This window comes from Amblyraja radiata, chromosome 22 (assembly GCF_010909765.2).
Source record: "Amblyraja radiata isolate CabotCenter1 chromosome 22, sAmbRad1.1.pri, whole genome shotgun sequence".
Classification (NCBI taxonomy): Eukaryota; Metazoa; Chordata; class Chondrichthyes; order Rajiformes; family Rajidae; genus Amblyraja; species Amblyraja radiata.
In genome coordinates, this window is record NC_045977.1 from 35,734,986 (window position 1) to 35,760,611 (window position 25,626).

General features: G+C 47.7%; 1 protein-coding gene across 1 annotated transcript in view; it reads right to left on the bottom strand.

Moving 5' to 3' along the window:
- Positions 1-1,277: 1,277 nt before the first annotated feature.
- lfng (LFNG O-fucosylpeptide 3-beta-N-acetylglucosaminyltransferase) overlaps positions 1,278-25,626 on the bottom strand; it is a 31,496-nt gene continuing 7,147 nt past the window's right edge. Inside the window, exons 2-8 of the mRNA XM_033041033.1 lie at positions 12,034-12,082; positions 9,550-9,649; positions 7,938-8,091; positions 6,591-6,676; positions 4,701-4,866; positions 4,525-4,610; positions 1,278-1,738 (exon numbers count right to left, since the gene is read on the bottom strand). Coding sequence (XP_032896924.1) covers positions 1,672-1,738; positions 4,525-4,610; positions 4,701-4,866; positions 6,591-6,676; positions 7,938-8,091; positions 9,550-9,649; positions 12,034-12,082 — 708 coding nt within the window. The 3' untranslated portion in view covers positions 1,278-1,671. The remainder of the gene's footprint in view (positions 1,739-4,524; positions 4,611-4,700; positions 4,867-6,590; positions 6,677-7,937; positions 8,092-9,549; positions 9,650-12,033; positions 12,083-25,626) is intronic.

Genomic DNA, 25,626 nt, shown 5'->3' on the forward strand with positions numbered 1-25,626 from the left:
TGCTGGGCATCGATCACCCGTTTACACTGGTTCTATGTAATCCCACTTTCACTTCTTACACACCAGGGGCAATTTACAGAAGCCAATTAACCTGCACGGCTTTGGAGTGTGGGAGGAGTCCAGAGCAAACCCACGGGGAGAGAACGTACAAACTCCACACAGACAGCACCCGTGGTCAGGATTGAACCGGAGACTCTGGCGCTGTGAGGCAGAAACTCTACCCCAAAGTGATGGGAGTGTATTGTAGTTTGTAACACTGTACATTTCAGTTAGTAACACTGTTTTAAAGCTACTTTCAAATGTCAGTTTGAAATATTAACCGTTACTATCAATTGAATTACAGAAAAACAAAAAGTATCTTCAGCTAGTCATCCATTTAGTGTTAGTGCAGCACATTTTCCAAAATTAATCCGAGAATTGTCTCGAGAGTCGCCAGCTCCTTTGTGCCATTAATAATCATAGGATTTTAATAGTCGGGAGGAAAAGTGCTTTCGTATACAGACAGGCCCCAGAAAGAATCAGAAGCCATGCCTAGGAGCCTCCAGCAGCCAGCTTTAAACACAAGCCTTATATCCACGCCATACTCAGCAAGGAACAGATGGTAAAAGAATAGATATCCTGACAGGAAATCTCCATTTTTAAGCCTCTTTGCTTCATCAGAGTGTCGAGGCAGGAGAATTTTCCAAACTTCAGAAGTTGTTGAATCAGTTCCAACAGGTTGTGGCATTAGCTGTAATTAGATCTTTCAAACATCTTTGAATTGCATAGCATCTGGATTTATAAGGTTTAGCACAGAGCAGGGTGCTTAGATGTAACTCGTTCTTAATGCATGGTCTGATAGTTAGAAATAAAAAGAGCAAGTGTTTACAATGCAGGAAGTGCTGGAGTAACTCAGCAGGTCAGGTGCCATCTCTAGAGGACATGGATAGGCGATGTTTTTCAGGTCAGCACCCTTCTTCAGACTCACTCAGTTACTCCAGCGCATAGTTTGAGTTTAGCTTAGAGATACAGCGCGGAAACAGGCCCTACGGCTCACCGAGTCCGTGCCGACCAGCGATCCCCGCACACTAACTCTATCCCACAACCAGGGACAATTTATTTTACACTTATACCAAGCCAATCAACCTGGGAAGAAACTCAAGAGTTCTCAGAGAAAACGTACGTTCTCCCTGTGACCTGCGTAGAAGCTCAGTACAGGATGGAACCCGGGTCTCTGGCGCTAAGGCAGCAACTCTACCGCTGCGCCATCGTGCCGACACTTTGTGCCTTTTTTTTTGTTGATAAACCAGCATCTGCAGTTCCTAGCGCGAGCAAGTGTTTAAAACTGGCTGGAAGGAGTGACTGGCTTACATTCCAAAAGATTCGCTGATACAACAGCAACACTTACAATTTCACACTTGGAGAAAATTTAATCACATGGCACACAAACCGCTCGTTCCCCTGGTGCCTCTTTGCCTTCTGCCGGTTCCTGTTCAGAATCAGAATCTAAACATGGCTCTGCCCCCGTCATAGACAAAGAACAGGAGGAGATACTAAAGACTATCGATACATCCAGACCGCACAGCAGCCTTTCAATCAGCAACGAGCCTTAACGCAGCTACACAAGAGCCAGACATAGTGGTCGCCACAACCCCTTCACATACTGGGGTCTACATGGGACGAGGTTCGCGATCAGTAAACACCACTGCGGGGACACCAGGGAGTGTCGGGATACAGAAGACAATGAATCGATCGAAACCTGAGGAGGACAAAACAAAAATAAATGATTAGTTCAACTGATCCACCTTTCATTTGACCCCTTTCTCTCTCCTCCCCGCTCCCACCCAAGTCTTTGTACTAGTTTCACTGTCGTTCTGTTGGGTTTCACTGTCTGCATAACTCATCGTCACCCAGCCCACAGCCAACAATAGACCATTGTGGGCTCCATCTTTCCTTGATCATTGCTACTTTTTGCATATCTATCAGTCATTTGTCCTACATCACCATCTATATCCCTTGTTTTCCTTTCCCCAGACTCTGTCCAAAGAAGTATCTGAACCCGAAACATCACCTATTCCTTTTCATCAAGGATGCTGCCCGACTCGCTGAGTGAGAACGGAGATGAGGAAAAACTTTTTCACCCGGAGAGTCGTGAATCTGTGGAATTCTCTGCCTCCGAAGGCAGTGGAGGCCGGTTTTCTGGATGCTTTCAAGAGAGAGTTAGATAGGGCTCTTAAAGATAGCGGAGTCAAGGGATATGGGGAGAAGGCAGGAACGGGGTATTGATTGTGGATGATCAGCCATGATCACAGTGAATGGCAGTGCTGGCTCGAAGGGCCCAATGGCCTACTCCTGCACCTATTGTCTATTGTGTCTATCTTTGGGTTAAACCAGCACCTGCAGCCCCTTCCCACACAAAGAATTAGTTGCATCAGAATCAAATGATCCTTTCAGGGTAAAATAACTTGTAGCCATATATCAGCATTGTTTGCACTTCAAATGGGAGGAAACCAGAGCACCTGGAGAAAACCCACACGGTCACAGGGAGAATGTACAAACTGACAGACAGCACCCGTAGTCAGGATCGAACCTGTGTCTCTGGCGCTCTACCGCTGCGCCACCATACTGTTTCTCAAGTAACATTTGCCAAAATACTCCTTCAAGTGGCTCAGTGTTAAAGGTGACCGATAATATTGAGGGGGGAGGGGGGGGGGGGGGGAAGTTCTTTGGGGGTAGTTAAGCCGTGTTAGAGTTTCTCTCTACAAGTTTAGGTTTTTATTCAAAAGGCACCTTCCCTCCATCAGTCATTATGGGAGAGTGGGCCGTGTAAACTATGTGGTGGCATCAGGTTGCTTTGCCTACTCCAAGCTGCTTTGAAGGGAATTATATTCAATTAAACCACCACAAAATTGCTGGTTCTTGTAAAGCCCGAAGCAGCGACCTACAATCCTCAAGACAGCAAGTTCCAACAAGCCAGGCCCCTTTACTTTATGGCATATCTTTCATTCATCTGCTCTATAATTTTCTCTGTAAATCACCATCTATAACTCTCCCTTCCCTTCCCCCCCCCCCCCCCCCCCCCCCCCCCCCCCGACTCTCAGTCTGTAGAGGGGTCTCGACCCGAAACGTCGTCCATTCCTCCTCTCCAGAGATGCTGCCTGTCCCGCTGAGTTACTCCAGCAATTTTGTGTCTACACACTTTGGAAAAGAACTTAATGTTTAAGAAGGAACTGCAGATGCTGGAAAAGCGAAGGTAGACAAAAGTGCTGGAGGAACTCAGCGGGTGCAGCAGCATCTATGGAGCGAAGGAAATAAGGAAATTTCCTTCGCTCCATAGATGCTGCTGCACCCGCTGAGTTCCTGCAGCACTTTTGTCTACCTTGGAAAAGAACTGACTAGAGGGGGCATAGATTTGGAGTTCAGAGGGGGACTGCACAAGACAATCTGATTATTTTAAGAAATGGGAAATCATGGCTAGCACTTTGAAACCAATGCTTTCAAGGTCTATCCGATTAAACTTTTATCCCAGAGAATTAACTCAATTTCCAACCCCCACCATCCCTTCCAAAGCACCCTCCCATTCTGCCATCAAACTACATAATCCAAGTAGAAACACAGTAAAAGATATTTGCAAAGTGTCTTAATTGAGGACTAAATACCCCACAATCTACCCCAAATACAAGAGTGCCATCGTAAATAAGTGAATACAATTAATGCATTTATTAACTCCTCAGCAGGCATGTTGCAACTAGGAAATAATTTCCCAAAATTATTTATGGAATGAGCTATTGGAGGAGGTAGTCGAGGCAGGCACCATCATAATGTTTAAAACACTTTCGGACAAGTACATGGATAGGGCAGGTTTAGAGGAACATGGGCCAAACGCAGGCAGGTGGGACTAGTGTAGGTGGGGCATGTTGATCGGCATGGGCAAGTTGGGCCAAAGGACTTTTTTCCCCATGTGTGTGACTATTTCGAGCGCAAGGCATAATTTGTACTTTTTGTAAGAGAGGTCAGATGTGGACATCGCACATCTTAATGTGGATACGTGGGGGGGGGGGGGGGGGCGGTACGGTGGCACAGCGGTAGAGTCGCTACCTCACAGCGCCAGAGACCCGGGTTCAATCCTGACCACGGGTGCTGTCTGTACGTTCTCCCTGTGACAGCGTGGGTTTTCTCCGGGTGCTCCGGGGGAAAACCCACACTTACGTCGATGTAAATTGTCCCTAGTGCGGGGATCGCTGGTCGGCGCAGACCTGGTGGGCCGAAGGGCCTATTTTCGTGCCTAATCTCTAATCTAAATGTCCATTTAGATTGTACTGGATTGCCACAGAAGGCTGTGGAGGCCGACACTGGATATTTTTAAGGTGGAGATTGACAGATTCTTGATTAGAGCGGGTGTCAGGGGTGTACGGGGAGAAGGCAGGAGATGACAGGTAAAGATAGATCAGCCATGAGTGAATGGCGGAATGGACTTGATGGGCCGAATGGCCTAACTCTGCTCCTGGAACCTATTAACATTTGGGAAGAAACGCTCACACTTACCGAGATGGGTCCTCTTCGACAGAAAAGCCCCCTTTCAGATTAATGGCATTCCTTTTATTTTCAAACGTGCCGTAGCTGAGTGTGACCTGGAATGCAGAGCGGTACGTGTTAATACCCAAGGGCAGAGGGCGTGTTTCCAGCTTTTAAAATACCATCAGGCTACTGGTGCTGCTTGCCTGGTTAGGAATGTCAGCTCGCATGACTTGCTGCAGGTTCTCCAGGTGAGAGTGGAACAGGTTGCTGCGGATCAACTTCACCCCCAGAACCGCCTCCACGATGTAGCCAATGGTGCAGTCGTCTGGTAGACGGATCTTCTCCGCAGTGCTCATGAAGTGGCCTCCGCTGTGGGAAGGAAGAGCAAGTGGCAAATTGGACATCGGTCTCCATTGACACATAGAAACATAGAAAATAGGTGCAGGAGTAGGCCATTCGGCCCTTCGAGCCTGCACCGCCATTCAATATGATCATGGCTGATCATCCAACTCAGTATCCTGTACCTGCCTTCTCTCCATACCCCCTGATCCCTTTAGCCACAAGGGCCAAATCTAACTCCCTCTTAAATATAGCCAATGAACTGGCCTCAACTACCTTCTGTGGCAGAGAGTTCCAGAGATTCACCACTCTCTGTGTGAAAAATGTTTTTCTCATCTCGGTCCTAAAAGATTTCCCCCTTTATCCTTAAACTGTGACCCCTTGTTCTGGACTTCCCCAACATCGGGAACAATCTTCCTGCATCTAGCCTGTCCAACCCCATAAAAATGTTGTAAGTTTCTATAAGATCCCCCCTCAATCTTCTAAATTCTAGCGAGTACATCTCCCCTATTGGGCCTTGCCCAAACACAAAGGATGATTGGTGTACATAATATTTTAAAAAGCATTTGGATCAGGGTGGCACAGCTGTCGAGCTGCTGCCTCAGAGCGCCCGAGACTCCTGCCTGTGCGGAGTTTGCACGTTCTCCCTGTGACCGCGTGGGTTTCCTCCGGGTGCTCCAGTTTGTCTCCCACATTCCAAAGACGTGCAGGTTTGTAGGTTAATTGGCTTTGGTAAAATTGTAAAACTGCAATTTTAAGACTAAGGAGCAAGCCATTTAAAACGGAGATGAGGAAACACTTTTTCTCACAGAGAGTGGCGAGTCTGTGGAATTCTCTGCCTCAGAAGGCAGTGGAGATAGGTTCTCTGGATGCTTTCAAGAGAGAGCTAGAGAGGGCTCTTAAAAATAGCAGAGTCGGGGGATATGGGGAGAAGGCAGGAGCGGGGTACTGATTGGGGATGATCAGCCATGATCACATTGAATGGCAGTGCTGGCTCGAAGGGCCGAATGGCCTACTCCTATTGCAGGATAGCGCAAATGTACGGGGTGATCGTGGTGTGCATGGACTCAGTGGGCCAAAGGGCCTGTTTCCACGCTGGATCTCCAAGTACTAAAAAGTACTAAAGCTGTATCTCTGTAAGTAAAGTAAAGACAAATGCTATTTCACACTTCTAGTGTCACAGAATCAGGATCCTAGACCCAGAGCAAATCAGCTCTCCAAATCCATGCCGAAACAGCAAAGACTCATTTACACTTAAGATAAGACACAAAATGCTGGAGTAACTCAGTGGGACATGCAGTATCTCTGGAGAGAAGGAATGGGTGACGTTTCGGAAGAAGTACTGAAGAAGGCTCTCGACCCGAAACGTCATCTATTCCTTCCCTCCAGAGATGCCCGCTGAGTTATTCCGGCATTTTGTGTCTATCTTCAGTTTATCTGCAGTTCCCTCCTACTCGTTCACAATTAATCTACACTGACTCCATTTTATTATCCCTGCTGTTTCATCAGCTCCTCACAGATTCTGCCACTTGTTTACAATAGGGGCAACCTGCTGCGACCAATTAACCCTACCCACATGCTCGTTCTTCGGGATGATGGAGGCGAGTTACTGGAGGAAGCCCATGTGGTCAAGGGGAGATCATGCAAACTCTAGCTAGATAGATAGAGGCCAGGATTTAACCTGGGACTCTGGTGCGACTGTGGCAATGGCTCTGCCAGTTGCTCCACTGTGCCCGCGATGGTGGTCACCTCACCTTGCCCACGGACTCATCTTCAATGCCAAGCCTCGGCTGATGCAGAATCCAGCTCCTCCCGTTGCAAACCAGAAATGTACCGGCTGCTGTGATGAAGCAAAAATGTCACAGCATTAACCACAATCTGCCATCCAACAAGATGGGTCATGTATGTAAACAGGCCCTTTCACCCAACTTGCCCACACCGACCAACATGCCCCATCTACACTAGTCCCACCTGCCTGTGTTTGGCCCATATCCTTCTAAACCTGCCCTATCCAAGTACCTGTCCAAATGTTTGTAAACATTGCAATAGTCCTCAACTACCACTTCCGGCAGCTCGTTCCATACACCCACCACCCCTTTGTGTGAAAAAGTTACCCCTCAGGTTCCTACAAAATCTTTCCCCCCCCCCTCACCTTGAACCTACGTGTCCGCTGGTTCTCGATTCCTCTACTCTAGACAAGAGACTTTGCGGCTCCCCGAGCTATTCCTCTCCTGAATTTATACACCTCCAGAAGATCACTCCCCATCCTCATGTACTCCAGGAAGAAATGCAGATGATAAAAGTGGAGATATTGAAATAAGATATTGAAAGTACTGGAGTTACTCAGTGGGTCAGGCAGCATCTGTGGAGGGAATGGATGGGTGATGCTTCGGGTCGGGCCCCTTCTACAAGTTTTCCATCTATCACCTGCCTTGCCCCAACTCTTCTTCCCACTGATGTATATTGTAAATAGCTGGAATCCCAGCAACGAACCTTGCGGCACCCCACTAGTCACTGCCTGCCATTCTGAAAGGGACTCGTTAATCCCTACTCTTTGTTTCCTGTCTGCCAACATAGAAACATAGAAAATAGATGCAGGAGTAGGCCATTCGGCCCTTCGAGCCTGCACCGCCATTCAATATGATCATGGATGATCATCCAACTCAGTATCCTGTACCTGTCTTCTCTCCATACCCGCTGATCCCTTTAGCCACAAGGGCCACATCCCTCTTAAATATAGCCAATGAACTGGCCTCAACTACCTTCTGTGGCAGAGAATTCCAGAGATTCAACCACTTCTCTATCCCTGCCAGCACTCTACCCCCAATACCATATGCCTTGATTTTGCCCACTAATCTCCTATGTGGGACCTTAGTGGCAGAATTAGGGCACCTGGTATTGGGGGAAGTCCAGACCTGAAACGTCCATTCCCTGCACAGATGCCGTGTTGGAAGGAACTGCAAATGTTGGTTTATCTTTCGGTGTCTTCCCTCCACGGACGCTGCCAGACCCATTGAGTTCCTCCAGCACGGGGTGCGTTTCGCGGTGCCAGTACAACCCCTCGCGGTCTCCATGGCCGCACGCCTCACCATCGTACGTACCACTTTGTTATCACTGATCCGCTCCGTGGCCTCGATGGGACGGTCCAGGCTGGGTTTCCCAATGTAGATGTCCTGTGTGTGCGGGTACTGTGCCAGTAGCTTCACCAGCGTCCGCGTGTTCACGTAATTGTCATCATCCACGTGACAAAACCACCTGACAGGCGAGAGAGAGCACACCATCAGCTCACAGCACAAAACACTTCACAAGGTCACAAGTTATAGGAGCAGAATTAGGCCATTCGGCCCATCGAGTCTACTCTGCCATTCAATCATGGCTGATCTCTGCCTCCTAATCCCATTTTCCTGCCTTCTCCCCCCAAGAATTGGTCTATCTCTGCCTTAAAAATATCCACTGACTTGGCCTCCACAGATTAACTACCCTCTGACTAAAGAAGCTCCTCCTCACCTCCTTTCTAAAAGAGCGCCCTTTAATTCTGAGGCTGTGACCTCTGGTGCTAGACTCTCCCACCAGTGGAAACTGCCTTTCCCCATCCACTCTATCTATGCCTTTCATTATTATGTACGTTTCAACAAGGTCCCCCCCTCTCAACCTTCTAAACTCCAGCGAGTTCAGGCCAAGTGCTGCCAAACGCTCATCATATGCGAACACACTAATTTCTGGAATCATTATTGTAAACCTCCTCTGGAGCCAGCACATCCTTCCTCAGATATGGGGCCTGACCAGCGCCTTATGGAGCCTCAGCATTACATGTGAAGTGCGAGGTATAACACAGAATGGGGTAACATTAGAGTGGGATCACATAGAACATGTGTGCATTGGGTGATTAATGGTCAGCATGGACTCGGTGGGCTGAAGGGACAGCATGGACTCAGTGGGCTGAAGGGTCTGTTCCCCATGCAGCTCAACTAAATTAAACTAAAGAGAGAGGGGCTCAATCCATCGTAAACCCAGAGCAGTCCTGAACTACTATCTACCTCATTGGAGACCCTCGGGCCACTTTTGATCCAACTTTACTGGCTTTATCTTGCACAAAATGTTATTCATGTAATTCCCTTTATGATGTATCTGCACACTGTGGATGGCTCAAATATGATCATATATTGTCTTTCTACTGACTGGTTAGCACAGAATAAAAAAGCTTTTCACTGTACCTCAGTAAATGTCTCACTAAACTAATCTGTGATGGCTCCCTATCCACACTCCCATCTGCATTTCTCTTCCATAATTTACACACTTTCCCCTTTACTGCCCGTTTCATTGAAATTGCAAATAAACAAAACTCCCCGACCACTCTAGAAGTGGCGGAAGGCCGGCACAGCGGTAGAGTTGCTGCCTCACAGCGCCAGAGATCTGGATTCGATCCCAACTACGGCCGTATGGAGTTTGCACGTTCTCCCCGTGACTGTCCCCCGGGTGCTCCGGTTTCCTCCCACACTCCAAAAACGTACAGGTCTTGTAGGTCGATTGGGTTAGGTAAAGATTGTAAATTGTCCCTAGTGTGTGTGTGTGTGTAGGGTAGTGCTCGTGTACGGGGATCGCTGGTCGGCGCGGACTCGGTGGGGCCGAAGGGCCACGTTTCCCCACTGTAGCTCTAGGCCAAAGGAGTGCACAGTTTTGCCGAGTGACTCGGTGTTCAGCTTTGGTACTCACTTCTTGCCCGACTCGATGAACTTGTCGTATTCCACCGCCATCTTGCATGACAGAGCCTGTCGACTGTGGGCAGCCGAGCAGTTAGTGTTGACCACGTGGCCTGCGGGCAGAGACGGTAAGTCCATTAGCAACATACTTGAGAGGCAATAGAACAAACAAGAACACACACCAGATACGCACTGGCTTCACCGCCACATCAGGAGTGGAGGAGTCAACGATGCCCTTTAGACTTTAGAGATACAGCTCAGAAACAGGCCCTTCGGCCCACCGAGTCCGTCCGCACCGGCAATCACCCCATACAACAGCACTATCCTACACACTAGGGACAATTTACAATTTTACCCAAGCCAATTAGCCGACAAACCTGCACGTCTTTGAGATGTGGGAGGAAACTGGAGCACCCGGAGAAAACCCACGTGGTCCTGGGGAGAACGAACAAACTCTGTACAGACAGCCCCCTTAGTCAGGATTGAGCCTGGGCCACTGGCGCTGTGGGGCAACACCTCTACCGCTACGTCACTGTGCCACCCTAAAGTCACACCCACTGTAATCGATCAATGCTGTGTTTGCAGACTTGTTATGCTGCCGCAAGTAAAAATGCCATTGTTGAGTTTTCAGCGCATAGGACAGTTAAACACTCTCGACTCCAGAGATACTGCCTGACTTTGTGCTCCCCCCCCCCCCCCACTCTAAGGTTTACCAGATAGCTTTACACAAAAAAAAAATTCAAGATCTCAGAACAGAAGAAAAATAGCAGTTTATTCCACCATTTTTTTAATTTATTTTTTTTATTTTTTTTTTAAGGATTTTGCCAGATCCATACAAAAATGACCCAGGGGTTAACGGGCTTAAAACTATTTAAGCTGTAGCGTTTGATAAAAACACACAATTGAATTTGCAGACAGCTGCAGCCATGTAGCGAGGGGTGGGGGTCAGGCCACAGGCGGGCACCGCCATTCAATAGCTTAGATGTTCGTCCTCAGTCTAGAGTCACTGCAGCCACAATCGCCATGGCAACGAGTCTCTTTCTTCTCTTTCTCGCTCAATCAATGTTATTCCGGGCCCACCCCATCCAACAGGTGGTAGATTGTGGGAAAGTGCTAATTGAATAGAAACCAAGCTCTTGTGGTTTCGAAACAGTGACAAACTCACACAAGACTCTAAATCACTAATCACTGACAGTGTAAGAAGTGTTGGTGATCTGCTCAAAAAATATTTCGGTGACCATCCAATCACCCATTCCTTCTCCCCAGAGATGCTGCCCGACCCGCTGAGTTACTCCAGCTTTTTGTGTCTATCTTCAGTGTAAACCAGCATCTGCAGTTCCTTCATACACAGACTTCCTCAACTGAACACTGCCTTACTATAATATCAGCAATAGCTACATTTATTACAATTCATGATCCCTCTACTCATTTCATTTGTAGAAATAACTCTGTGCGTACATCTAATACAATTAATAATCCATCTGCATCACACATTAACTCCCCCTCCCATTGCCACACTGACCTTTCTGTCCTGGGCCTCCTCCACTGCCAGAGTGAGGCCCAGAGCAAATTGGAGGAACAGCACCTCATATTTCGCTTGGGCAGCTTACACCCCAGCGGTATGAACATTGACTTCTCTAACATCAAGTAACCCTTGCTTTCCCCCTTTCCCCATCCCCAGTTCTCCGACCAGTCTTACGCCCTCCGACTACATTTTATCTCTGGTTGTTTTGTTGTTACCTTCTCCCAGCTAACAATGACCTAGTCTACAATTTCCTTGATCCCCATTCCCTTTGTCCCATTTTCACACCTTACACTTCCTTATCTACATATCTCCCTCTCCCCTGACATCAGTCTGAAGAAGGGTCTCGACCCAAAACATCACCTATTCCTTTTCTCCAGAGATGCTGCATGTCCCGCTGAATTACTCCAGCAATTTGTGTCTATCTTGAGTTTAAACCAGCATCTGCAGTCCCTTCCTAAACATTTGTATTACAACAGTGTGCAGTATGAAATGTTTCGGGCCGAAACGTTGCCTATTTCCTTCGCTCCATAGATGCTGCTGCACCCGCTGAGTTTCTCTAGCATTTTTGTGTACCTTCGATTTTCCAGCATCTGCAGTTCCTTCTTAAACAATTAACGACCCCATCTACATTAATTTGTATATTACTTGAAGAGTGGGCATTTATAAAGAAAAATCGCCTCTATTTTTTTTTGACGAGTCAATTGTGACACACATTGCAATTTTTACAGCGATTAAATAAAGCATTAAATAAAAGCCGTTTGTTGTTTTATTAAATTTAACGTTACCCCTTAAAAAATCAAACGCCATCCCTTTCATATTTGTTAATTAATCTCAGTTGACAGATGGCACTGCACAAGTCCGAGGCCTTAAACATTTCTGGAAACATTCCTGATCTCAGGACCCGTTCCAGACTCAAGGCATGGGAACAGTGCAGACTTGATGTGGCCCCAATACAGTAATCCATCGGCTCACCTGACTTTGTCTTTAACTCCTCATCTTCCCCATCAGTGAAGATGTACGTCTGCAAAATTTTAAAAAAGGATAAATTAATTTTAAAAAGTTCAGTGTTCAAGAGATTTGGCTGCTGTTTCTCTGTAAACATTTTATTTTTCTGGTGCAGAATCCTATTGAAAAGCATAAAGTGTATACCCGCTGCCAATTCCGTTTAGCTTGCCGGTTATATAAACAGCTTAGAACAATGAGGTTGGGAGATTTTCCTTTGGTGCGTAGGAAGCTGAGCGGTGACTTTACTGAGGTGTACAAGATCACGAGGGGCAGGGATAAAGTGAACACTCGCTATCTTTGTCCCTGGGTAGAGGATTCTAAAGGGAGAAGGCATAGGCTTCAGCTGAGAGGAGAGTGTTTAAGAAGGGGGCAAATGTTTTCCCCACTCAGAGGGCAGTCCGCATCTGCAATGACATGCCAGAGGAAATGGATACAATGATGATTTTAAAATTACATTGGGACAGGTGTCAGTAGGAAGGGTTTAGAGGGCTATGGGTCAAATGGGACTCGCCAACTTGGCCGGCATGGACTAGTTGGGCCGAAGGGCCAGTTTCTACACACACGGCATAGATTTATTATGCCTGCAGAAATATATGCAAGGTGTTTTAGAACCAATGTCTTCTGCCCCTCTCAAGTACCATCTCACACACACTACTCCTCTACACTCATCTACCCTCCCTCTCTCCTTTCCATTCACATTCTTTCACAGTCTGCACCAGTTGCGGTTCCATCCACTTCAATCGAAAAACTAAATTTATTCCAAACCGCCGCTTAAACAAGTCAAACAAGCTTAAACCGTGAAGGGTGGGAGGCAGTGAAAGGAAGCCAGGCTCCCCACAGAAAGACCTGTTGTCTTGCTCTCTGCACAGTGACTCTGCCTTCCCATGGCAACCAGCCGTGCTCCCCGCAGCATCCTGGCCCCGCGGTGAGAAAGGCACAAAGGGGACCGATGACCCCAGGGCTCCGGCAACATTGGGGCCATTGTGGCCTTGCCCGTCTCCACACAGTGACGCCACTCACACTAATAACCCTGGAGCCCTGTTTAATAGTCCAAGCACCTTAACCACTGAGCAACAGGTTGCAGTCGGGAATGTACATGTATGTACACATTTACATGTGTGCGCACAATTACACACGCACACAAATATTTATGTGTATGTGTATATGTGCATGTGTATGTATGAGTAGATGTTCATATGTGTGTGTGTATACATGTGTATGTATGTTAAGTATGCAATATAAATGCACACACATAGGCACATACATACTTATATATACATACATACTCACGCACACATACAGAAACAGTGCAACTGGAGCAACTGCATCTCATTCTGTTTGAGTAGACTACAATCCTATTTTAGATAACTAATTTGCAAATACCCTCTTTCCTGTGCATCAACTGGACATACACCCCCCCCCCCCCCCCCCCCCCCCTTCATTCCATCCACTCCCACCCATATTTCTTCCCCGTCCCCTCTCTCCAATTAGTCTGCAAGAGGGTCCCGGCCCGAAACATCATATATCCATGTTCTCCAGAGATGCTGCCTGACCCGCTGAGTTACTCCAGCACTTTGTGTCTTTGTCTGCAGTGAAGACCAGCATCTGCAGTTCCTTCCTACATCGGAAGATAGCATGAAGACTAGGGTGGGGAAAGAGACAGAGAGAGACACAGACCGAGAGAGACACAGACCGAGAGAGACACAGACAGAGAGAGACACAGACAGAGAGAGAGAGACACAGACAGAGAGAGGGACACAGACAGAGAGAGGGACACAGACAGAGAGAGGGACACAGACAGAGAGAGGGACACAGAGACAATGCAAGGGTTATTTGATGAACCAAGTTCCAAGCTGCCCTTCAGCCCAGGTGACTATTTGCGTTCTAGCCACTGAAGCAGGTCTACAATCACATGTAACAATTGTTCCACATTTTTAAAGCTCTATCGCTACACTCCGACTAGCTCGATGGTAATCATCATTGTCTTTCCTCTGGCTGGGTAGCGAGCAACAAAGGCTTTTCACTGCACATCAGTACACGGGACAATAAACTAAAACGGAACTGAACTAATGTTATTTGGGCTTTTTCCAACCTCCGTAAAATACGTTCCTTTGAAACGATTGACTTGGGCTGCGGTTAGGCAGCACCTGGACTCCACACCCTCAGGCACAGGCACGGGCCGACATCCACTAAGCTGCCGCTGGTAGGGATGGGAGTGTTTGCACAGACAACGCCCAGGCATATTTACACAGTGACATGGCCTGTAGATGTGTCCCCGCCGGCCTGCAGGCTTACTGTGCAGCCAATGTCAAGGCTCTGTGGGGGAGGACCACAGCCTGGGGTCCCTCTCTCTGCTGGACATTGAGGGGCAGAGTCCAGTAATCAACCCCCCCCCTCCATCCCCAAATACAAAGGACTTTAGACTTTTAAACGTTAAAGATACAGCGTGGAAACAGGCCCTTCGGCCCACCTTGCCTTCACCCCATACACCAACACTAGGGACAACTTACAGAAGCCAATTAACCTTCAAACCTGCACCTCTTGGGGGTGGGAGGAATCCGGTGAAAACCCACGTGGTCACAGGGAGAACGATCAAATTCCTTTTAACTTTTGGCAGAAGTTTCCTCCCACATTCCAACAAAGTGTGGGGTTGTTGGTTAATTGGGCTTCCTTCCGCAAATTGCTTTGTGTGTGTGTGTGTGTGTGTGTATATAAGGTGCGGAGAGTGGAATAACAGAACCAGCGTTCAGGCGATGGATGTTCGGCCTGGGCATGCTGGGCCAAAGGACCGGTTTCCACGCTGTATCTCTAAAACTAAAGAGCGAGAAGGTCAGGATGCAGCTTTATTAGAACTTTGGTTAGGCCGCATTTACATAGAAACATAGAAAATAGGTGCAGGAGGAGGCCATTCGGCCCTTCGAGCCTGCACCGCCATTCAATATGATCATGGCTGATCATCCAACTCGGTCTCCTGTACCTAATGTTTTTCTCAAGTCGGTCCTAAAAGACTTCCCCCTTATCCTTAAACTGTGACCCCTTGTTCTGGAGATTTGGCATCTTGTGTGCAGTTCTGGTCACCCCATTACAGGAAGGGTGCAGACAGTCCCTTCCCAGCTGTTATCAGGTAACCGAGCTAGATAGGGCTCTTAAAGATAGCGGAGTCAGGGGATACGGGGAGAAGGCAGGAACGGGGTACTGATTAGGGATGATCAGCCATGATCACATTAAATGGCGGTGCTGGTTCGAAGGGCCGAATGGCCGACTCCTGCACCTATTGTCCATGTTGTCTATTGAACCATCCTACCAACAACTAGAGAGCATGGTAGAGCTACTACCTATGTCATCGAAGACCCTTGGACTATCTTTAATCAGACTTTACTGGGTTTTATCTTGCACCCAATGTTATTCCCCCTTTCATGTATCTGTACACTGTGGACGGCTGAAGCTAATAAACTAAACTAAAGCTTTGGAGAGACTGTAGAGGAGGTTTACCAGAATGATGCCCGCATGAGGGTGTATTAGCTACAGGGGGGTTTGGACAGTCTAGATTATCTGGAATGCCAGAGGTTGAGAGGATACCTGATAGAAGTGTAGATTTGTGTGTGTGTGGGGGGAGGAGGAGAGACAGTGGAGAAAGCACTGCAAAGCACCACAGTGTCTCCAGTACTCAAGAAGAGACTCTACCCGAAACGTCGCCCATTCCTTTTCTCCAGAGATGCCGCCCGAGCCACTGATAACTCCCAGACACAAAATGCTGGAGTAACTCAGCGGGACCGGCAGCATCTCTGGAGAGAAGGAATCTTGCCATAGAGGGAGTACAGAGAAGGTTCACCAGACTGATTCCTGGGATGTCAGGACTTTCATATGAAGAAAGACTGGATAGACTCGCCTTGTACTCACTAGAATTTAGAAGATTGAGGGGGGATCTTATAGAAACGTACAAAATTCTAAAGGGGTTGGACAGGCTAGATGCAGGAAGATTGTTCCCGATGTTGGGGAAGTCCAGAACAAGGGGTCACAGTTTAAGGATAAGGGGGAAATCTTTTAGGACCGAGATGAGAAAAACATTTTTCACACAGAGAGTGGAGAATCTCTGGAATTCTCTGCCACAGAAGGTAGTTGAGGCCAGTTCATTGGCTATATTTAAGAGGGAGTTAGATGTGGCCCTTGTGGCTAAAGGGATCAGGGGGTATGGAGAGAAGGCGGGTACAGGATACGGAGTTGGATGATCAGCCATGATCATATTGAATGGCGGTGCAGGCTCGAAGGGTCGAATGGCCTACTCCTGCACCTATTTTCTATGTTTCTATGAATGGGTAACGTTTTGGGTCGAGACCCTTCTTCAAACTCCAGCATTTTGCATCTCTCTTCTGCGTAATATTTCTTCTGACACTATACTGATATACAGTCGAGTTCTGTGTAGGAAGGAACTGCAGATGCTGGTTTAAACCGAAGATAGACGCAAAGGGCAGCATCTCTGGAGAGAAGGAATGGGTGAACGATGCTGTCTGTCCCACTGAGTTACTCCAGCTTTTTTGTGTCGATATAACAGCAGGGTTCCGCTCACAAATCCGGGATAATATTTACAGGGACAGCACACAGAACAACCGAGTCCGAAGAAGGGTCTCCACCCGAAACGTCACCCAACCCCTTCTCTCCAGAGATGCTGCCCGTCCCGCCGAGATTACTCCAGCGTCTTGCGTCTATCTTCGGTTTAAAACAAGCATCTGCAGTTCCTTCCTACACAATCGAGAGAGGCAGGAAGGAACTGCCGAGGGTTGGGAAACAAAGGTGATAATTTCAGCTGTGCTCCTGCACAAGTCGCCGTGTACACAGGGCATGCCGCTACTCACCCACATAAAGCCCGCTGCACAATAGCACGGATTCCACACTCGAATTAAGTCACCCAAGCAAAGGAAGCTAACCTATTTAGCATACAGCTGAACAATTTAAACAAAAAGAGAGGGGAGGGCAGTGGGGAGTAAACTATAGTTCTTTAGTTAAAGACACTTCTCTCTCCACCACCTGCTAGCTGCAATTTAACAGCTTCACGAGACCAGAACACGTTTTTTATTTCTGGTCAAGAATTATCGTGTCACTCAACCCCCTTCTTTAAAATGTGGAGCTGATGGAATCTGAAGGTCGGCTGTTTAAAAGCCGACACACAGATTTCGCTGTTTATGGCCCATTCTCATTCCTGAAGGACACATACACACAATGGTTTGTTATGCTGGTTTTATCCCAACTACTTTAACAGCTTGCCCGTTAAACACGTCGCATCGCACACAAAAGGCGGAAGAAAAACACACTTTTATCACCCTCTCTCCCCCCCCCCCCCAATGTCCCCCCCCCCCCCGAACATTTAAAGAGCGTTCCTCACATACAAATACAATGAAACTGTAGGATGACAATTCTCATAATAATCCACACTGTAAATAGACCTGGGCCAAAGGTTTCCCGAGGGAAATTAAGTTGTGGGGTTAAAAGGCAAAGGGGCCTTTTAAGGAAGAAATCAGGCTAAGCGTGTTGTAGTGAGTCAAACAGCACAGGAACAGGCCCTTCGGCCCCACTCATCCATGCCGACCGAGAGGCCCCATCTACACAAGCCCCATTTGCCCACATTTCAAGAGCCATGCGTGTTTTATTGTATTCAAGACAGAGTTAGATTTAGCTCCTAGGGCTATCGGAATCAAGGGATACGGGGAGAAAGCAGGAGCCGGGTACTCATTTTGGAGGATCAACCATGATCATATTGAATGGCGGTGCTGGCTCGGAAGGGCCGAATGGCCTACTCCTGCACCTATTTTCTATGGTCCCAAAACAGAACAATGAAAGTCTTACTTGCAACAGCACAACAGATATGTAAACGTAGTCTCAGGTGTCCTTGAGACTCTTGAAAGGCGCCCATAAATAAAATTTATTATTATTATTATTATTATTACTCTGTGAAACCTATATTACACAAAAAATGTTTGAAAATAAGCAGTTTTTTAAAACTTTTTGTTCAATATGGGAATATGCACACACACACACAAATATACATATATTGCCTGTAATATATGCAAGTTATACTGTACGTTCTGTAGAATATGTAATACTGTAAGTTCATTTATTTTATACACATTCATATCTACAAGTGGGTGTGTAAAATTTTAAAAAATAGTGCAAAGTCAAAAGAAATGGCCCCCAAGTCTATGTAGTTCATAGCTTATTTGGAGGTTGTAGTGTTAAATAACCTGATGGTTGTAGGGAAGATGCTGCTCCTGAACCTGGATGTTACAGATTTCAGGCTCCTGTACCTTCTTCCCGATGGCAGGAGTGAAATGTGTGTGTGTGTGTGGCCTGGGTGGTGTGGGTCTCCGATGATGCTGGCTGCCTTTTTGAGGCAGCCAGTCCGATAGATGCCATCGATGGTGGGGAGGTCAATAGCCACGATGACTGGGCAGTGTTCACCCCTTTTTGCTATTTGGCCCACATCTCTCAGACCTTTCCTCTCCACACACCTGGTGTCCAAGCGTCTGCTAAATTCTGTTACTGTAACAGCCTCAACTACCTCCTCCGACAGCTCGTTCCGTGTACCCACCACCCTCTGAGAAAAGAAAGCAGCTCGCAGTCAGAGGATGAACAGAATTTGGGTTCAATTGAGAATTAAGCTGGAGATGACTGCCATAAACTCAGTTATTCCCTCATCATAGGTACACAAAATTGCTGGGGAAACTCAGCGGGTGCAGCAGCATCTATGGAGCGAAGGAAATAGGCGACGTTTCGGGCCGAAACCCTTCTTCAGACTGATGGGGGGTGGGGGGGGGGGAAAGAAAGAAGGAAAAGGGGAGGAGGAGGAGGAGCCCGAGGGCGGGCGGATGGGAGGGTGGGAGGAGACAGCTAGAGGGTTAAGGAAGGGGAGGAGACAGCAAGGGCTAGCCGAATTGGGAGAATTCAATGTTAATGCCATAAGGACGCAAGGTCCCCAGACGGAATATGAGGTGCTGTTCCTCCAATTTCCGCTGTTGCTCACTCTGGCAATGGAGGAGACCCAGGACAGAGAGGTCGGATTGGGAATGCATCATGTTCCTTCATGACATTATTCCCTTATCCTGTATCTGTACACTGTAAGTGGCTCGATTGTAATCATGTATTGTCTTTCTGCAGACGGGTTGGCACGCAACAAAAGCTTTTCACTGTACCTCGGTACACGTGACAATAAACTAAACTGAACAGGCACACAAAAATCCTGGAGAAACTCAGCGGGTGCAGCAGCATCTATGGAGCAAAGGAGATAGGCAACGTTTTGGGCCGAAACCCTTCTTCAGACTCAACTGAACTGAGCAGGCAGCAATGCTCTTGACTCTGGGGTGCGGGTAGGTTTAATGCACCACTCCATTGCCCACTTAGCCTTTCTGAATCTCTGCGGAAACCAGTCTGCCCGCCTGTCTACGCCTCGAATACACACTGCTCAGGAAAGGCAAAGCCTGTCCACATGGAGCCTGCATCAGAGCTCGCTAGTTATCACTCTGCACACTCCCACCCTTCTTCCTGCTTCAACTGCACAGAGACTCCTCTGGCACCAAGCCACAAATCTCACAACACAATAAAATAACAGCTCGTTTGGTTTTTCCACTGATACTTTCTCTCTGCCCCACACCTCCCCCTTTTCTTGCCTTTACAAAGTTAGCTCACCTCAACGCCATCCCAATAGTCATGTTAACACTCCTCTTCATCACTTGTGATCAGTTCAACTTTAGATTAGCGGTAGAGTAGCTGCCTTACAGCGCCAGAGACCTGGGATCGATCCCGACAACGGGTGCTGTCTGTACGGAGTTTGTACGTTCTCCCCGTGACCTGCGTGGGTTTTCTCCGAGATCTTTGGTTCCCTCCCACACTCCAAAGACGTAGGTTAATTGGTATAAATGTAAATTGTCCCGTGTGTGTGTGTGTGTGTGTGTGTGTGTGTGTGTGTGTGTGTGTGTGTGTGTGTGTGTGTGTGTGTGTGTGTGTGTGTGTGTGTGTGTGTGTGTGTGTGTGTGTGTGTGTGTGTGTGTGTGTGTGATAGCATTAGTGTGCATGCATCATAAGGAATAGGTGGAACAGAATTAGGCCATTCGGCCCATCAAGTCTACTCCGCCATTCAATCATGGCTGATATTTCTCTCCCTCTTAAGCCCATTCTCCTGCCTTCTCACCATAACCACTGACACCAATACTAATCAAGAATCTATCTGTCGCTGCCTTCAAAATATCTATCAACTTGGCCTCCAGGAGCAGTCACACACACTATCTTAGGCAGTGGTGTAACAATGGCCTTCACGTTAACATTTGTGGCTAATATTGCATCTTGGGCTGACATACAGTATCTCCACCAATCCAGCCACTTCAGAAGAATGCCCACGTTATCTCACACAAATCCTTCTGCAAGGTACCAACGTTTTGAACTAAACAGCTCATTGTTTTCCCGGCTCCATTGTTGCCCCAAACTCTATTCTTTTCTTTCAGCCGGGAATTGCTTTTGTTTTCTCTCAGCATTCATTGCGACCAACACAGGAAGGCTGGCGAGAGGAACTTTGGACAAAGAAGTCAGCTGACCCAGAGGGGAAAAAAAAAAGCAGGAAGCCATTTTCTGTGGATAAGCACAGAAACACAAGGCCGGGAAAGGAATATAGGAAGCGCGGTAATGTTATAATAATAATCATTCAAACAGGGCCCTGAAATACTGAAATATTATTTTAAATTGCTACTGCAGCACAGGTCGGGGCAGCACAGTGGCGCAGTGGTAGAGTTGCTGCCTTACAGCGCCGGAGACCCGGGTTCGATCCTGCCCACGGGTACTGTCTGTATATAAGTTTATACATTCTCATTGTGACCTGCGTGGGTTTTCTCCGGGTGCTCCAGTTTCCTCCCACACTCCAAAGACGGGCAGGTTTGTAGGCTAATTGGCTTGGTATCATTGTAAATTGTCCCTAGTGTGTGTGTGTGTGTGTGTGTGTAGAATAGTGTAAGTGTGCGGGGATCGCTGGTCAGCATGGACTGGGTGGGCCGAAGGGCCTGTTTCCTTGTTGTATTTCTAAACTAAAGGTCAGAGAGAATGCATCAACATCTGAAAAAGATTCAACGCCATAGTTTCCACTCCCGGCTTTCGGTCCATCACTAATTTGTAACTCTGACCAGTTGGTATTGTTCCCTCAAATACATGAAGCACTGATAGATGTTTGGTGGGCCAGCGTAGATTGGTGGTCTTAGCGCGCAAAATTCCAATGGGGGGGGGGGGTAAGATTCTGACCGTCAATCTTATACAATTAGCCTCGAAGCCTGCACGTCCTTGGAGCGTGGGAGGAAGCCGGAGCACCCGGAGAAAACCCCAAGCGGGTCATGGGGGAAAACATCCAAACTCCGGGCAGACAGCGCCCGCGGTCGGGATCGAACCAGAGTCTTACCCTGCAGCTGTGAGGCCGCTGCGCCACCGTGCCAGCCGAACTGCTGGGTTGTAAGGCGACTCCGGATTGTCAAAGCTGCCACAGCCAGACATAAAAACAGTTTTTATCCACGAGTAGTTGCTCTACTCAACAGCCAAAAATCTGTAGCCTCCCTTAGATCTGGTATTTTGTCGGTTCGCATGCTTGATCAATGGTGTTTTATCATTAATGTTTTATTATTATTGATGTTTAGTGTTTTCTGAGTCATTCGTGACTGTCACTGTGTGTCATGTTGTTACTTGTGGGCGGAGCACCAAGGCAAATTCCTTGTATGTGAATACTTGGCCAATAAACCTACTTACTTAATATGAATGGTACACAAAATTGCTGGGGAAACTCAGCGGGTGCAGCAGCATCTATGGAGCGAAGGAAATAGGCGACGTTTCGTCCCGAAACGTCGCCTATTTCCTTCGCTCCATAGATGCTGCTGCACCCGCTGAGTTTCCCCAGCAATTTTGTGTACCTTCGATATTCCAGCATCTGCAGTTCCCTTTTGAATACTTAATATGAATGTTTGACTAGTGCGTGATTGGAGGCTGCTTCTGCCTTCGATGTGACCTTTTGTGAGCGGGATTATTTTATGTTAAAACAAGTTTCCAACTCCGGAAAGAGTTGAAGTGTGGTAAGAGAGAGAGAGGGGGGGGGGGGGGGGGGGGGAGACAATGCGTTGCAATCGCACGAGTGGCTGCTTCTAAATACTTGCCGTTCCCAACTTGCTAACACTTCAACGTTGCCCCAGGGCTGCATGCAGAGTGTGCCTGATGAAAGCCGAGATGATTGCAGCCCAGTTCAGCACACGCCAGGCATGGAGTAACATGCCCGGCCTCCCCCCCCCCCCCCCCCCCCAACCCCCACCCATCTCAGACAGGTGAATTGACACTCGATGATGCCACTTTCAACAGCAACAGTTAATATTCCCACACGCTCCGCACATTCCAGAGGCCGCAGAGTAAATAGTGGCAAGACGTCGCCTTTCTTGTGCCGTGCTTGCTCAAGCTAAAGAACCGGCCGTGATTAACCAGTTGGAGCAGACGCTGCCGATCCAGCTCGATCTGGCTCTTTGGGCTCCTGAGACTGCAGATCGGTGTTTATACTGTAAACTGTACAGAATAGACCCAGTACACGGGCAGCCACACACACACACACACAAACAAGACAAGAATTCAACCATCAACACACCGGCAGTTTGGCTATAGATGCAAATCTTGAAAAATATAGCTGACGATGCAAAACACTCTGAAACACTCTCCCTGCATTTTGTGTCTATCATTGGTGTAAACCAGCATCTGCAGTTCCTTCCTGCACACTTGCATTACGGGTTTAGCTCAGAGATACAGCGTGGAAACAAGCCCTTCGGCCCATCGCCCAGCGACCACTACACATTTACTACAGACAATTTACAGAAGCTAATTAACCTGCAAGTCTTTGGAGTGTGGGAGGAAACCAGAGCACCTGGAGAAACCCCCCCCTTTCTTCACTCCAGGTATAAACAATGAAGAACAATTCCCTCTAAAATTTGCAAGCACTCCATTTACCACTGGTCTGTTTGTGCATCCTGGCCGATATACTATTGAGGCTTTAAGCTCCAGTATTTCTTGCAGATACCTCACCTCAGACTCTCTCCCCTCCTTAAACCATACCTCCTCTGCCACACATCCCACTCTCACTTTCTTATTATCAGACTATCAGCCTGAAGAAGGGTCTTGACCCATTCCTTCTCTCCAGAGATGCTGCCTGTCCCGCTGAGTGAGTTACTCCAGCATTTTGTGTCTATCTTCGGTGTAAACCAGCATCTGCAGTTCCTTCCCACACATCACTTTCTTTAGCCCTCCCACCCCCCATCAGTCTGAAGAAGGGTTTCGCCCCGAAACATCGCCTATTTCCTTCGCTCCATAGATGCTGCTGAACCCGCTGAGTTTCTCCAGCATTTTTGTGTACCTTCGATCTTCCAGCATCTGCAGTTCCTTCTTGAACACTTTCTTTAGCTCAGTGTCACTTTGTTTAGCTACTTATGACCTCATGAAAACCATGGGATATTTCCTGCAAGAATTGTGCCATAAAAATATTATTCATGCTTTGCACTGCAAGGATATTTGAAGTAATGAAAGGGGTGGGAGATTGCAACCTTCACGTGGTCCGCCCTGTTTCGACGAATGCAATCAACCTGGCGCGCACAATCAAATAAGATCAAATAGAACAAGTTGTCCTACAACTTTAGACTGTGCACGCCATACGCAAGAAGAAGAAGAAGTAATGAAACAAGTAATGAAGAAGTAATGACCCTTCCTGGCTTAAGCCCTCCCTTCACCACCTCCAGTTTAAATTCCATTTGGAATATTTTGGATGACCAAGAAACAAAAAAACACTGAAAATTGTGGAAACCTCACTGTTGTTTGTCGTCCCGTCAACCCTGATAGAAAGTTCTCGTGCCACCCCCAACATCCTGCCACAGTTATATAGCTTTGCCTAGGGTCACACTTAATGACCACCTAGTGAGTTGCTGCAGAATTCCTGGATCTGTCAGCATTGTTGGTACACAGATCAAACCCTGCAGAATTGCAGGAGGAGAGGAGGACAATGTACACGTACATCACATCACACATTCCTGAAGAGGGGTCTCGGCGCGAAACATCACCTATCCATGCTCCCCAGAGATGCTGCCTGACCCGCTGAGTTACTGCAGCACTTTGAGAGACAGGCGGAGGAAGTGAAAGGCAAAGCTACAGACTAGTGTGACAGGGGAGAGGAGGGCCAGCCATACACCTGGGCATTCAGCGCTCACTTTCAATAGCCACTCCCCTTCCCCCTCCCAACTCTTTGTCCTGTACCATTTCCACCAGCTGTTTCAGCCCAGCAAATTAAGCCTTTGTGTGTGTCGCTCCAGCCAAGATTATCCAGTGTGGTTTATAGTGAGCCTAATGCAGCCCCATCCTGATGTTAAAACTGACCATTGAGTCTGCTTGTTGGAGGGGAAGGGGAGGACAGAGCAGAGAGGCGTAGATTCTCAAAGGACCATCCGAGCACCGATCTAGTCTCTCCACCCACTCAGTAGGCAGCGAGCACTCCATCACTTGGAGAGTGGAGGGAGGGCAGGGGAATGGAGAGAGGGAGGCAGGAAGCAAAGTGGGAGGAATACATTTTCGATGATGAATAGAGTGCAGGAACGCTTGACAGATGCTTTCTAGTGGGGACAGTAGAGAGGGCGTTCCTTCAAATGCTAAGCCCCGTCCCAGCACCTGCTTGCTATACTCCGAGTAAAACAAACTCAAGTTAGTGCGCAAGTTGCTGCTGTGTTTTGTTAAACGCCGGGTCACAGGAGATCAAAATCACAGGGGCGGCACTGGGGGGTTACTGCCTCACAGCGCCAGAGACCTGGGTCCTGTCCGCGTGGAGTTTGCATGTTCTCACTGTGACCACGTGCAATTTCTCCGGGTGCTCCAGTTTCCTCCCACCCTCCAAAGACGTACAGGTTTGTTAGTTAAAGTCGGAAGATAAAAGTAGGTTAAAGTTCTCCAGTCTCGGCCCGAAACATCACCCATTCCTTCACTCCAGAGATGCTGCCTGTCCTGCTGAGTTACTCCAGCATGTTGTGTCTCTCTCCAATTGAAACCAGCACCTGCAGTTCTTGCCTGACAAACAAGGTTTGTAGGTTAATTGGCTTCGGTAAAATTGTAAATTGTCCACAGTGTGTGTGTGTGTGTGTGTGTAGGATAGTGTTAGTGTACGGGGTGATCATTGGTCAGTGGGGCGAAGGGTCTGTTTCTGCGCTGTCCCTCTAAAGTCCAAATCAAACACGCTCTACGGCGACATCTTCGTTAATAAGGAGAAAATGTTATTTCTGTTTAATTTAACGCAACGGCTAAAAATACCCTGGCCCGCTGCCTGTCAACTTCCCGTCTGAACCCAATACCCCTTTACGCAAAGCAAAAAAAGAAAGGGAAGCTAACATTTTTGAACAGAAGTCAGAAGAAACAATAATATAATACTGAAACAGCTGCTGCAGGCAGTGTACAGATGATGCACAAGGGACCACAGGTGGCAGCTGCATCAACGCTCAGAGTTCCCCTACAGGCTAATTGGGGGGGGGGGGGGGA